We start from the raw sequence: 15,881 nt of genomic DNA on the forward strand, positions 1-15,881 counted from the left end.
TTATACATCTTATTACTTCTACCCAAGTGCATGACCTTACATTTATCCCCATTAAAGCTCATTTGCCATTTATCAGCCCAAGCTTCTAGTTTACATAAATCATCCCGTAATATAAAATTGTCCTCCTCTGTATTGATTACCCTGCAGAGTTTAGTGTCATCTGCAAATATTGAAATTCTGCTATGAATGCCCCCTACAAGGTCATTAATAAATATGTTTAAAAGAAGAGGGCCCAATACTGACCCCTGTGGTACCCCACTGCTAACCGCGACCCAGTCCGAGTGTGCTCCATTAATAACCACCCTTTGTTTCCTATCCCTGAGCCAGCTTGTAACAAAATGACTGAAAATAAGTTCGATAAAAGTACCTGGTAGCAGGTCCCCAGATCTTTTCCATTGGCTGTAAATGAGAGCAGCCCGGTGGCCAGATCAACAAGGCATCCAATATCAATATCTACATTGTTGCGGCTAGACCTTTGTGAGCCGGTAGCGAGGTCACCTCCCCACACCATGTAACAATTGCTCCGTTTCACACTGAAAGTATGGAAAAAAGAAGAAGATAGTGGAGGATAAATGAACAGAGGTTGAATTGCTAATACGTAACTAACTTGTATGCTTCTGTTACTTACAGAATAAGTAAAATGTTTCAACTTTTATATTTGAGTGCCCTTTTAATTGTAAGTAAACTGGTGTAATAAGACAACCACAGATGACTAAAAAACACCCTCAAGAGGTGCACAGATCAGGCAACACATAACGGGGTACAGATTCAACCAAAAGCATAGGTTAAGTCTATACTTTCTCTTGAATCAGTATTCCACGCTGAGTACATCCTGCAAGCAGCAGCTGGGCACTCTTGCCACCTGAGCTGCACATCTCTACGGTAATGGAGGAGGATTGCATGATGGTTGATTTCTCTAGACCTTGACTTTCATGGATTTGCTTGCAATAAAAAGGTACTGAAATGTAAAAAAAGTTACAAAGGTTTTGTTAATTTTTAAATACTGAGGTTGCTCTGTATGTTTGGTGCACTTAGTCTGCAGACAAACTAGTCCAAGAGCATACTGTGTACATTAGCCGAAGCCAGATCTTACCTTTCATGTACTCTGCCCCTTTCATCTCCTAAAGTGACAGTCACGGTGCAATTTTTGCTTAAGTCAAAATTTTCACTATAGAAGTGGTAGTCAGGAGTCACCCATCCTACCCACACTGAGGATGGATCTTGTCCAGCAAATATCCGGACAGAGTAGTAATACAACTGGAAAGAAAAAGAAAAATAAGCAAAACTCATGCAATGATAAAAAATACATTTTTGAAGAGTGTCCCAACAATCGCTGTTCACTGCCTACTGAGTGGTGACTAAATCACCTCTGTGCACACCTCTATGAGTGAAATTCAGTGGCTCCTGGGAGGAAAAAAGTTAATTTTCAGTAAGTTAGGAAGAGAATTGTAAAACTATTAACCCTATGTCTACAGGTTAACAGCATGACCGGTTCCCTTTAACCACCCACTTTCATCATATCCTTTATTGGCAAATCTGGATTCTCTTCCCTATATTGCTGCCCATATAGGTAATTTTACCATTGAGGGTGTTATTACACTTTCATGGCTAGCCAGTGTTATTGCATGTTTAAAACTAATTGCCTTCCTCCAACTGTGCTTTCAATTTGAAACTATTGGCAAGTACAGGTGCAAAGCGGCAAATAGCTATAAACTACGCATGGTGCCATGGGCTCAGCCGCATATAGAACTACAAGCTATATACTGTCATGACAAAAGATCTCATATTTATTGAGTTCAGATGTTCCAGGATACTGAAAACGGAATAAAATGAAGCTCAAAGCGGTCACCACAGTGAAACATTGTTAGCATTATTGGCCGTACTGAAGAGCAAAGCTCAAACTAGCAATAATAAAGAATGCCACCGTTGTCACTAGTTAGTTTGGAAATATTTGTCCTTCTTGATCTTTCCAAGTTAACTAAATGTTATTGTTCTGAAATGAAAGTATATATATATATATATATATATATATATATATATATATATATAAAGGCTGCAGAGCGGAATAACACTTTTTATATTTTATTTCGCCCCTCCGCTGCAGAGATATTAGATATCAAAGTATTTATCAACTAATGAGTTAATTTTTGATACGTCAAAGTGGGTGTTAAAAGAGAGTTTTCACTAAGGGCGTGTACTTTTCCCCCCCTGTATAATGGTAACCAATCATAAGCATGTAGCAACATACTGGAGAAAAAAAAGAACATACCTCCACCATACTCTAGAACAGGTTTATCAGTGTGTGAGATGTAATCACACTTATGTATGTTGTCCTCAAGCAACTTGTACTTGCTTTGAAGTTAGAGCAGACCAGAGTATCATTATGTCTCATAGACGCATAGCCCAGAAAAGGCAGGATACTCCTGTGTGAGATATAATGACAGCCTGCTCTATGCTCACTACAGAGAGATTACAAGTTGCCCTGAGCAAAACATAGGTAAATGTGATTACTGACACATCTCCGGACAGGCAGTGTGGAGGGAAAAGCAGTACAGAAGAGGTGATAGTGCTGTAAGTGGAGGAGAGCTGATAGAAGGGTTTAAAATGTGACACTGCTAAATGCTGCTGTACTGCCACTCCCCTCCAACACTGATTGTCAGGACCTTATTAGTGATGAGCGAGTGTACTTGTTGCTCATGTTTTCCAGAGTACACTCGGGTGATCTCCGAGTATTTGTTATTGCTCGGAGATATAGTTTTCATCCCCTCAGTTGCATGATTTACAGCTGCCAGATACGCTGAATACATGTGAGGAATGGCTGTTTGTTAGGGAATTCCCACATGTATTCAGTGTATCTGGCAGCCGTAAATCATGCAACTGAGCGGATAAAAACAATAACAAATACTCGGAGATCACCCGAGCGTGCTCTGGAAAACACAAGCAACGAGTATATTCGCTTATCTTAAAGCCGTTAGTCATCTGTGCTCTATTTGCAGCACTTTTTAATCATGCAGGAGGTTAGATCAGAAGATCAGGGCTGTCTCATACATCTGACACACAGAGAAATCTCCTCTTTGCTGTAATGGGGGTATGTTTTTTCTCCTAAATGTTGCTGCCTGTTTATGAATGATCATTCTCATTGAGGGAAAAGAAGTACACACTGCGAGTGAAAACTATCTGATAACACCCAACAAAAGTTAACTCATCAGGTGTCAAATACTTTAATTGCTAATATTTATGCAACAGAGAATAAAATAAAACAAAACAAAACAATACTTTTTATTCTGCACTGCAGCTACTATGGCATCCTGTGCCCAATTCAACAAGAAAAATATGGTGAAATATCTGTTTTAAGCTATACTGCTAAAAGAATCAAATTTAGTATGATAACTTCATTCTTAACACTTGATGCCAAATTAAGAGGACAGCAAATGTGCAAGAATTACCATGGTCCAGTAAACTAATTATCTTAGGATCTGTTCAAACTATCAACATGTCTTCAGCTTTTCTGACACATACTAACAAACTCTGATAGACCCCATCAACTTTATTATGATCTAAGGGTATTCCAGTATCCTTCAAGGAGAGAAAAGTGCTGTGGACAATAGTAGTCTTTGATGAAAGATACCAGAATGGCTACTGGTGATGTAAATATAGATTTATGTTAAGAGATGATTTAAAACAAATACCGTATTTACTCGAGTATAAGCCGAGATTTTCAGCCCATTTTTTATACCCCTCTCGGCTTATACTCGAGTCATTGTCCCAGGGGGGTCAGCGGGGGCATAGTAATGAATATGGACCCGACTCCACTCCCATAGGGGTGGAGCCACATATTCATTACTGTAATGAGCGGTACTGCTGATCGCTAAACGCTGGAAGAAGCTGTCAGCGTCCAGAGAAGACCATCAGGGAAGCTGCCAGGGACCGCGCCGGGAGCAGGTGAGTATAATGGGGAGGGTGAGCAGGATTGCGCGATATTCACCTCTCCTGGTTCCACCGCCGGGCTCCATCTTCCGCGTCCTCTGCTGTGACGCTCAGGTCAGAGGGCGCGATGACGTGGTTAGTGCGTCAGACGTTGAAGACGGAGCCCGGAGGTGGAACGAGGACAGGTGAATATTGCAAGTGCCGGGGGCTTGAGCGACGAGAGGTGAGTATGTCATTTTTTTTTTTAATCGCAGCAACAGCATATGGGGCAAATATCTCTATGGAGCATTTTATGGGGCCATAATCACCATTTGTGCAGCATTGTATGGGGCAAATATCTCTATGGAGCATCTTATGGAGCCATAATCAGCATTTGTGCAGCATTATATGGGGCGTATTTTGTATGGAGCATCTTATGGGGTCATAATCAGCATTTGTGCAGCAGTATATGGGGCAAATATCTCTATGGAGCATCTTATGGGGCCATATTCAACATTTGTGCAGCATTGTATGGGGCAAATATCTCTATGGAGCATCTTATGGGGCCATAATCAGCATTTGTGCAGCATTATATGGGGCAAATATCTCTATGGAGCATCTTATGGGGCCATAATCAACATATGTGCAGCATTATATGGGGCAAATATCTCTATGGAGCATCTTATGGGGCCATAACCAGCATTTGTGCAGCATTGTATGGGGCAAATATCTCTATGGAGCATCTTATGGAGCCATAATCAGCATTTGTGCAGCATTATATGGGGCGTATTTTGTATGGAGCATCTTATGGGGTCATAATCAGCATTTGTGCAGCAGTATATGGGGCAAATATCTCTATGGAGCATCTTATGGGGCCATATTCAACATTTGTGCAGCATTGTATGGGGCAAATATCTCTATGGAGCATCTTATGGGGCCATAATCAACATATGTGCAGCATTATATGGGGCAAATATCTCTATGGAGCATCTTATGGGGCCATAACCAGCATTTGTGCAGCATTGTATGGGGCAAATATCTCTATGGAGCATCTTATGGAGCCATAATCAGCATTTGTGCAGCATTATATGGGGCGTATTTTGTATGGAGCATCTTATGGGGTCATAATCAGCATTTGTGCAGCAGTATATGGGGCAAATATCTCTATGGAGCATCTTATGGGGCCATATTCAACATTTGTGCAGCATTATATGGGGCAAATATCTCTATGGATCATCTTATGGGGCCATAATCAGCATTTGTGCAGCATTATATGGGGCAAATATCTCTATGGAGCATCGTATGGGGCTATAATCAACATTTGTGCAGCATTATATGGGGCAAATATCCCTATGGAGCATCTTATGGGGCCATAACCAGCATTTGTGCAGCATTGTATGGGGCAAATATCTCTATGGAGCATCTTATGGGGCCATAATCAGCATTTGTGCAGCATTGTATGGGGCAAATATCTCTATGGAGCATCTTATGGGGCCATAATCAGCATTTGTGCAGCATTATATGGGGCAAATATCTCTATGGAGCATCTTATGGGGCCATAATGAGCATTTGTGCAGCATTATATGGGACAAATGTCTCTATAGAGCATTTTATTGGGCCCTTATTAACCTTTATGCAGCACTATATGGGGTGTATTTTGCATGGAGCATCTTATGGGGCCCATCATGAACTGTATGGAGCATTATATGGGGCTCCTGATTCAATATGGATATTCAAAAACCCTTAAACTACTGATATCTCAATTAATTTTACTTTTATTGGTATCTATTTTTATTTTTGAAATTTACCAGTAGCTGCTGCATTTTCCACTCTAGGCTTATACTCGATTCATTAACCCCTATCTGACATCGGACGGGATAGTACGTCCGAGGTCAGATCCCCTGCTTTGATGCAGGGCTCAGCGGTGAGCCCGCATCAAAGCCGGGACATGTCAGCTGTTTTGAACAGCTGACATGTGCCCGTAATAGGCGCGGGCAGAATCGCGATCTGCCCGCACCTATTAACTAGTTAAATGCCGCTGTCAATCGCAGACAGCGGCATTTAACTACCGCTTCCGGCCGGGCGGCCGGAAATGACGTCATCGCCGACCCCCGTCACATGATCGGGGGTCGGCGATGCGTCAGGATGGTGACCATAGAGGTCCTAGAGACCTCTATGGTTACTGATGACCGGTGGCTGTGAGCGCCACTCTGTGGTCGGCGCTCACAGCACACCTCCATTTCTGCTACATAGCAGCGATCAGCAGATCGCTGCTATGTAGCAGAGCCGATCGCGTTGTGCCTGCTTCTAGCCTCCCACGGAGGCTATTGAAGCATGGCAAAAGTTAAAAAAAAAAGTTAAAAAAAATGTGAAAAAAAATAAAAAAATATAAAAGTTTAAATCACCCTCCTTTCGCCCCAATCAAAATAAATCAATAAAAAAAAAATCAAATCTACACATATTTGGTATCGCCGCGCTCAGAATCACCCGATCTATCAATTAAAAAAAAAAGCATTAACCTGATCGCTAAACGGCGTAGCGAGATAAAAATTAGAAACTGCAGAATTACGTTTTTTAGGTCGCCGCGACATTGCATTAAAATGCAATAACGGGCGATCAAAAGAACGTATCTGCACCAAAATGCTATCATTAAAAACGCCAGCTCGGCACATAAAAAATAAGCCCTCAACCGACCCCAGATCACGAAAAATGGAGACGCTATGAGTATCGGAAAATGGCGCAATTTTTTTTTTTTTTTAGCAAAGTTTGGAATTTTTTTTCACCACTTAGATAAAAAATAACCTAGTCATGTTAGGTGTCTGTGAACTCGTACTGACCTGGAGAATCATAATGGCAGGTTAGTTTTAGCATTTAGTGAACCTAGCAAAAAAGCCAAACAAAAAACAAGTGTGGGATTGCACTTTTTTGCAATTTCACCGCACTTGGAATTTTTTTCCCGTTTTCTAGTACACGATATGCTAAAACCAATGATGTCGTTCAAAAGTACAACTCGTCCCGCAAAAAATAAGCCCTCACATGGCCAAATTGACAGAAAAATAAAAAAGTTATGGCTCTGGGAAGGAGGGGAGTGAAAAATGAACACGGAAAAACGAAAAATCCCAAGGTCATGAAGGGGTTAAGTTTTCCCAGTTTTTTGTGGCAAAGTTAGGGGTCTCGGCCTAAACTTGGGTTGGCTTATTCTCGAGTATATACGGTATAATGTTTTCAAGAAGCATATTAAACCCCTGTAAAATTAATAACCAAAAATCATAACTTACTGATGTTGTGTGAGATCCTTCTTGAAGAGCATTTCTGAAATCAAAGCAGAAACAAAGTTGGAATTTTATTTAAAAAAGATTTAGGTTTTATCTTTAACATTAAATGTAAATCCATCAAGACCGTTGATTTTCGCCAGTCTTGATGAAGGGGTGTGGAGGAGTCGAACGCTCCTGATTCAGGAAGAGGAATCAGATGTGTCTGATGAGTGACAGAGTGACATGTGAATAACTGGAGTAAGATTTTTGGTGTAAGGAATGCCACAGCTTGTCCTGAAGTAGACTAGCCATGACATCACGCCTTCGCAGCACTTCCGTCAAGTCCATGGTCTGCACGTTTTTATGGAGCTGTGAAAAACTGACCTGAAAATACCAAAAAGTGGCACAGTTTTTGACAACTCTGGGTTGCATCAAAATTTTGCGACTTTTCAAAGAAATTTAAGCCAGAATTCTCGTGAAATTATTGCATCATGGTCACTGTGTTCATTTCATCTGCAGCCACACCGCAGAGAAAGTGAAGTATTACACAGATCCCATCAAAGTAAATACCCTGTTTATGTAATGCACAGACATTCTGGATCCATAAAAGTCAGGAACCCTCGGGTCCTCACTTAGGAACACATAATACACATTTTTTTTTGTGTGCTGAAAATGCCCCCTCAGCTTATAGATGAGTCATTGTCCCAGAAACAAAGAGGGGGAGTGGCAGAGCAGCAGGTCACAGAGGCAGGAGCCTGTGGCTGCAGCTAACGCCTGTGCCTGTTGCTAAAGAGAAATTAATATTCACTGCACTGGCAGTGAATATTCATTTCTCTTATAGTGAACACAGTTACAGCTGCAGCCTTCCTGCAGCGGCCGCCTAGCACAGGTGCCCGCTCATTAAGGTAATGAATATTCACCCCTCTCCACTCCCATGGGCATGGAGTGAATATTCATTACCTTAATGAGCGGGGACATGTGACCGCTTGGCCGGAAGAGCTGCTGGCATCAGAACCAGATACAGTGAAGACGCGCAGGGAAGGTAAGTAGGATTTTTTTTATAGGAGCCATGCATACAAGGACGGGGACATGGAGCCATGCATACAGGGACGGGGATCCATGCATAAAGGGACCGGGATGGGGAGATCTGCATACAAGGACAGGGATGGGGAGATCTGCATACAAGGACAGGGATGGGGAGACCTGCATACAAGGACAAGGATGGGGAGACCTGCATATAAGGACAAGATTTGGGAGCCATGCATACAAGGATAGGGATGAGGAGCCATGCATACAAGGACAGGGATGAGGAGTCATGCATACAAGGACAGGCATGGGGAGCTATGCATACCAGGATAGGGACGAGGGGAAAATGCATACCCGGCTTATATTTGAGTCAATAAGTTTTCCCTGTGTTTGGTGGCAAAATTAGGTGCCTCGGGTTATACTCGGGTCAACTTATACACGAGTATATATGGTAAATAAAATTTGAAGAGGTTCATTGAGCTTAATAGATGTATCCTCAGAGGACCCCTTTAGGATGCTATTTTATTTTATTTTTTTAATCCCGTGTTAGTACCGTAATCCTATAGTTGGCATTAAGAACTTTAAAATACCTGCCATGCCTTGCCAAGAATATGCACAACATATGTTAGGCAGAGTTTTTTTTTTCTTGTAATTGGTGAAGTCATAGTTAATTTTGACGTATGGGCGATAAAACAAAATACCTCTTCTGGAAGTTCTCCTCATTGCTGAAGGCAGAGTGGAACTCCACGGGCATACTCAGCCTGCAATATATCATATCTTCATTGCTATTCTGGGTGCCAAAGGTTTTGTGTGTAACCTTTAAGCATGGAGGGGCTTCTACAGTTCCATCTTTCCTCGTTACCTAAACGTTACAAAGTAAACGTTAAAACATTTTGTAAGGAAAACAGACAATTCTTTACCATATAGAGGGGTTAATGACAATGCTAATGCATGTCGTTAGGGTATAGCCGCATGCTTGCTTGACTGTTACCGAAACTCCCATTGACACTCCTCTGTTTGCAGCAGCTATGGATCGTGGGAACCGATAAGTTGAAATAGTGTGACAACTCCTTTAAATTGTCTATTTGTGTCTAGTCCTCTTTTTCCCAAGCTTTTAATCAGCAGATCATAGTTAGCCAGTATTATAATGGATGGAAACATTTTTATATTAGGAGTTCGGAAAAGCCCGATAAAAACTGTAGAAAACACATTCTGTTGACACTATTGAAAAAAATGTCTCAACCGAAAACATTCTGTAAATGAATATCAAGTAAAGGTAACATATTACATAAATAAGAAGATAAAGCGGGGTATAATGGGGAAAACTACCTCAATGTGAGGATGATCTTTTGGCACGTTGACAAAGGTTGGTAAGCGCTTGCTGAACCACATGGCTACATCTCTGTTCATGTTGACAGCAAACGGTTGGAAGCCCTCCTGTAGGCCACACATTGTATAGTATTTGAAAGTGCTGGCATCTTTACCAAAATTCATACGACCGATCTGGGACAACCCAAGGGAGCAGACCGGAACAAAACCTGCAGAACACATGTACGGGAAATAAACTCTGGGTGAAATAAGGAGTGGACAGATGCAAGCTCTCCAGGTAAGATGTATAACAATCTGTTTCTAAGACATCATGTTCAGCTTGTGTAAAATGCAGTACAGGGTCCTACCGAAAATGTGATTTCCCACTGGCTGAATATATATCAGAAATTTACGAAAATTTGTGAGTATATTACACAATGTCAAATAATAAAATACTATTCTGTCAATATCATGGTAATAATTGCTATACTATTTTCTGCTATACGATGTGCTTATATGTGGGCTATTTGAACCAATTTACAAAGTAAAAAAAAATAAACAAAAGCTTAAAGTACTTGAATGTCAAATAAAGCTAATTTATTGTGAGTCGTGAATGCCAAGATGTGAGTCATTATGGGAATTTGATGGTCGCCAAGGATGAATTAGTATTAGAGATATCCATTAAAAAACATAATATTGTCCAACAATGCAGACTTTCATCCTTCTCAGCAGTAATTAATCCATTGGCTTCTGATCAAATGCAGAACTGGAAACACAAAATAATTGTAAATGCATCTGACAATATGCAAATGTATACCACAAACCTTTACCAGATGACTAATTAATAGAATTTAATTATCGGACTAAAGTATTGTCAAACCTGGCATAAGTCAACACACAAGTACTTTCATGAAGTTTGAGAGCACAAATACTTGAAATGACTTGGACAGTTCATGGATATTATTAATTTTATCCTCTTTCTTGTAGCATATTATACACATTTGCATTTAGCAGTTTACTCAGGAGCGATATATATGCCTTTCAGTATATTTTACAAATGGGAAGTCTTTATTTATAAACTCTGCAGTGTTTCAGAGAAAAATATAGTTTATAATAGCCACCGGGGACTGAGCCACAAGAGAGACTAGTTAGACAGGTGGATTACCCCATCTGCTGCCAGTGACTGACAGGTATACACGTATGCAGCATTTCAGAGTTCGATATAGAGCTGAACTCATGCAGCCAATGTCTGCCATTGGTTTGGGCATCATATATCAGCTGTCAGGTTCCATTTGAAGGGAACCTGTCAGCAGGATTGTGCACGGTAACCTACAGTGTCAGGTCGGCGCCGTTATACTGATTAAAATTATACCTGGGGCAGTAGCGTAGCTACCGGGGAAGCAGAGGGGGCCATTGCCCCAGGCCCGGTGCACAGAGGGGCCTACTGTAGTAGCGCCGATACAGTTACCTTCTGCGGCAGAGCAGGGAGAATCGATCTCCCTGCTCTGCGCCCGTTATGGGACCCCTGAGCAGGCCGAGGGGGCCTGGTGCCAGTAGTGGGCCCCCCTCCCGTCACCGCACTGATGAGGGAAGGAGCGCTGGGCTCCTTCTTTCATTATCCCCCTGTCAGCGTCTGGCATCACCGAGGCAGGATCTGCCTATAGGGGGCTGCCTTATACTTCAAGATCTGCCTATAGGGGTGCTGCCTTATACTTCAGGATCTGCCTATAGGGGGCTGCCTTATACTTCAGAATCTGAATATGGGGGTGTTGCCTTATACTTCAGGATCTGCCTATAGGGGGCTGCCTTATACTTCAGGATCTGCTTATAGGAGGCTGCCTTATACTTCAGGATCTGCCTATAGGGGCTGCCTTATACTTCAGGATCTGCCTATAGAGGCTGCCTTATACTTCAGGATCTGCCTATAGGGGTGCTGCCTTATACTTCAGGATCTGCCTATAGGGGGCTGCCTTATACTTCAGAATCTGCCTATAGGGGGCTGCCTTATACTTCAGGACCTGCCTATAGGAGGCTGCCTTATACTTCAGGATCTGCCTATAGGGGCTGCCTTATACTTCAGGATCTGCCTATAGAGGCTGCCTTATACTTCAGGATATGCCTATAGGCGGCTGCCTTATACTTCAGGATCTGCATATGGGGGTGCTGCCTTATACTTCAGGATCTGCCTATAGGGGGGCTGCCTTATACTTCTGGATCTGCCTATCGGGGGCTGCCTTATACTTCAGGATCTGCCTATAGGGGTGCCGCCTTATACTTCAGGATCTGCCTATAGGGGTGCTGCCTTATACCTCAGGATCTGCCTATAGTAGGGCTGCTTTATACTTCAGGATCTGCCTATAGAGGGGCTGTCTTACACTTCAGGATCTGCCTATGGGGGGCTGCCTTATACTTCAGGATCTGCCTATAGGGGGGCTGTCTTACACTTCAGGATCTGCCTATAAGTGGGCTGCCTTATACTTCAGGATCTGCCTATAGGGGGCTGCCTTTTACTACAGGGTCTGCCTATGGGGTGCTGCTTTATACTACAGGGTCTGACTATGGGGGGCTGCCTTATACTTCAGGATCTGCCTATAGGGGTGCTGCCTTATACCTCAGGATCTGCCTATAGGGGGGCTGCTTTTTACTTCAGGATCTGCCTATAGGGGGGCTGCCTTTGTTAGGGGTCGAGTTCCCGCTTCTGCACAGGGGGAATCTCGAGCCACCTCCGCTGCGGTCTCCCATTCTTGTCCAGCCGCAGTGGAGTCTGCTCAGCAAAGACGTCGGTCCCAGCGTCTTGCTCATTCTCACTCTGTTCTGAGAGTTACTGCTGCTTCTCCAGTCTCTACCATTAAAGTCAGTGCTGGTCAGCAGCGAGCGGACTTCTCTGGGACTAAGTCCTTGCCTGCACGTACTGAGCATGTCCAGGGTAAGATCTCCCGTTGGAGATCGAGGGTCATGTGCTCAGGCTCTGCAGCACATTCCATTGGTCCTTTTGGCAGGTATTGGAAGGGCAAAGGTACTGTAGCCACTTCCTGTGCTGCTGCTATATAAACTGCGCATGACCGCACGGCCAGGCGCTAGTATTGTCTTACAATTGAATACGTGTGTTTGTTGTGAGTGCAAGTCGTTCATTAAATACCCCTACCCTATTGTATGACTGTTCGCGTATGGAGTATGGCTGCTATCTAGCGCCCGACTAATCACTCAACGTGTCACACACGTATCAGCGTCTATTGCTGTGACCGCCAGTGCGGCGCTACGCGCCAGTAGTGCGCTTCCTGACCCACGTCTGGGTGCTTAGTGGTGCCTGCCAGCACGGCACAGTTCGCACTTCGGTGCTCTAATTATAAGAGTTGCCTAACACACCCTGTTGCGGTGTTGTGTCAGCAAGTGGTCTAATCGGACTTCAATCCTGTGTCTTGGGGTTGTGTTCGCTGACTCCTTGCTTGCACTCTTTAGTGCGGTATTGCGGACCTGTGGTTTTACCGGGTTCGCTTCCACCGCCATATTACGCTGCCATTTACTAGCAGCAGGTTTTTACCTGCACGGTGGACCCCGGACTGCGAACGCATCTATTACATCTTTCTTGGTGCGTTCCGCCAGTCCTAACACAATACTAGCGCCAGGGTCTGGCTAGTAAATGGCAGACGATCAGCGTTTACAGCGGTACATCCAGCAGCTGGAGGGAAGGTTGGCGGCTCTAGAGCGTTCAACCTCAGCTGTGGATGTCACTGCTGTCGCTGTTCAGGCTGCAAGTGTAGCCGCAGCCAGTTTGTCCGCTGCCACCTCTGCCCCGACTTTATCCCGTCTCCCGCTTCCTGACAAGTTTGCTGGTGACAGTAAACAATGTCGCGGATTCGTAAGCCAGTGCTCCATACACCTTGAGCTCCTGGCGGCGCGTTTCCCTACGGAACGGGCGAAAGTGGGATTTATTTTATCTCTCGTCGGGCAGGGCGTTGGAGTGGGCAACGCCACTTTGGGAGCGTGATGACCGTGTGGTACAGAGTGCTCCGCTCTTTCTGGACGCTCTGAAGCAGGTCTTTTTGGGACCCCGTATTACACACGATACCGCGCTCCAGTTATTGACAATCACTCAGGGTTCGTCCGTGGTCAGTCAGTTTGCCATCCAGTTCCGGACTCTAGCCTCGGAGTTAGAGTGGTCGGATAAAGTTCTAATTCCGGTGTTCTGGAGGGGACTGGCAGACCACGTGAAGGACGCCTTAGCCACCAGGGAGATACCCGCCACACTGGAGGAGCTTATTTCTCTATCTACCCGCATCGACCTCCGTTTTCACGAACGAAGGTTAGAGCAGACCCAGTGTAGGCAGAGGTTTAAACTGGCTCCCACCTTCGCCAGACCTCTTGAATCTTCCGTTTTGGCGTCCGACTCCCATGAGCCCATGGAGGTTTCTCGAGCGGGACCTAAGTCTCAGGCCGCTCGAGTACCCATGGTTTGTAAAAATTGTCACCAACGAGGACATTACACTAATAAATGTCCACGGCGGTCGGGAAAACGATCGCGTCTAGTAACTTTAGGGGGAGGTTCACTAGACACAGCGGCTTTTTCCTCCAAACTGTCCTTTAAAGGGACAATCCTGTTTGACTCATCCACTCTACCAGTCGAGCTTTGTGTGGATTCAGGAGCAGAGGGAAATTTCATGTCCTCTGCTTTTGCTCTGCGCCACGCTGTACCACTTGTTATGCTCACCAAACCTGTAACTGTTAGAGTTGTGAATGGGTCGACACTTCCACAACAAATCACACACCAGACGATTCCATTCTCGTTGTCCATGTCCCCTTCCCACCAGGAGATTATTTCCCTTCTAGTCCTACCCGAGGGAATGGATGAGATTTTACTGGGAATACCCTGGCTCCGTTACCACTCCCCACATATTGAGTGGTCCTCTGGGAGAATATTGGGTTGGAGTAAGTCTTGTATGGGCAGGTGTGTGAGTGAGTGTGTACAGGTCTCTACTACCGAGGTACCCGCAGACCTTTCATCTCTTCCAAGGTACTATTGGTGCTATGCAGATGTATTCTCTAAAAAGGCAGCAGAGACTCTACCGCCTCATCGCCCCTATGACTGTCCTATTGACCTCTTGCCTGGAGCTGAACCTCCTCGGGGAAGGGTATATCCCCTCTCTCTCCCTGAGACGGAGGCTATGTCTCAATACATCCAGGAGAATTTGGCAAGAGGATTCATTAGGAAGTCAGTGTCTCCTGCAGGGGCGGGATTCTTCTTCGTACAGAAGAAGAACGGGGAATTACGTCCTTGCATTGATTACAGGGGTCTCAATGCTATCACCATTAAAAATAAGTACCCGTTGCCCCTGATATCGGAGCTCTTTGACAGGCTAAGGGGAGCAAAGATATTCACCAAACTAGATCTGCGGGGTGCCTACAACTTAATTCGCATCCGTGAGGGGGACGAATGGAAAACGGCTTTCAATACCAGGGATGGGCACTATGAGTACCTGGTGATGCCCTTCGGGCTCTGTAATGCCCCAGCCGTTTTTCAGGACTTTGTCAACGATATCTTCCGGGATATGCTTTCCACCTCGGTTGTAGTCTATCTGGATGATATTCTCATCTTCTCTCCAGATATTGACTCCCACCGGAGAGATGTTGGCAGAGTCTTCGAACTCTTACGGGCGAATTCCTTATATGCAAAGTTGGAGAAGTGTGTGTTTGAACAGGAGTCCTTGCCTTTCCTGGGCTATATCATCTCAGCCCAGGGATTGGCTATGGATCCTGCCAAACTACAAGCAGTGATGGACTGGCAGGAACCCCATTCTCTTAAAGCGGTGCAGCGCTTTATGGGGTTCATAAATTACTATCGCCAGTTCATTCCCCACTTCTCAACTTTGGTAGCTCCCTTGGTATCCCTCACCAAGAAGGGAGCGAATCCCAAATCGTGGTCCGAAGGGGTCTCCAAGGCCTTCTCTTCTATAAAGTCCCATTTTGCCAGTGCTCCTATCTTACATCGTCCCGATGTGGGTAAGCCATTCCTTTTGGAAGTGGATGCCTCATCCGTTGGTGCTGGAGCAGTCCTCTATCAAAAGGATGCTCAGGGTTGGAAGCACCCATGCTTCTTTTTCTCAAAGACCTTCACACCAGCGGAGAGAAATTACTCCATCGGGGATAGAGAGTTGCTGGCAATGAAGTTGGCCTTTTCGGAGTGGAGACATCTCTTGGAGGGTGCTCGGTTCCCATTCCAAGTTTTCACGGATCACAAGAATTTGGTCTATTTACAAACAGCCCAGCGGCTGAATTCTCGTCAGGCCAGATGGTCCTTGTTTTTCTCCCGGTTCCACTTTACCCTACATTATCTCACCGGGGAGAAGAACATTCGTGCTGACGCTCTCTCTCGCTCCTTCGTGTCAGCTG

General features: G+C 44.5%; 1 protein-coding gene across 1 annotated transcript in view; it reads right to left on the minus strand.

The window, feature by feature from the left end:
- The window catches only part of RYR3 (ryanodine receptor 3), an 886,248-nt gene that overhangs the window by 467,222 nt on the left and 403,145 nt on the right, over window positions 1-15,881 (minus strand). Inside the window, exons 29-33 of the mRNA XM_069732389.1 lie at window positions 9,516-9,724; window positions 8,888-9,048; window positions 7,185-7,218; window positions 1,094-1,257; window positions 368-533 (exon numbers count right to left, since the gene is read on the minus strand). Coding sequence (XP_069588490.1) covers window positions 368-533; window positions 1,094-1,257; window positions 7,185-7,218; window positions 8,888-9,048; window positions 9,516-9,724 — 734 coding nt within the window. The remainder of the gene's footprint in view (window positions 1-367; window positions 534-1,093; window positions 1,258-7,184; window positions 7,219-8,887; window positions 9,049-9,515; window positions 9,725-15,881) is intronic.

The sequence above is a fragment of the Ranitomeya imitator genome, chromosome 1 (genome assembly GCF_032444005.1).
Source record: "Ranitomeya imitator isolate aRanImi1 chromosome 1, aRanImi1.pri, whole genome shotgun sequence".
Lineage (NCBI taxonomy): Eukaryota > Metazoa > Chordata > Amphibia > Anura > Dendrobatidae > Ranitomeya > Ranitomeya imitator.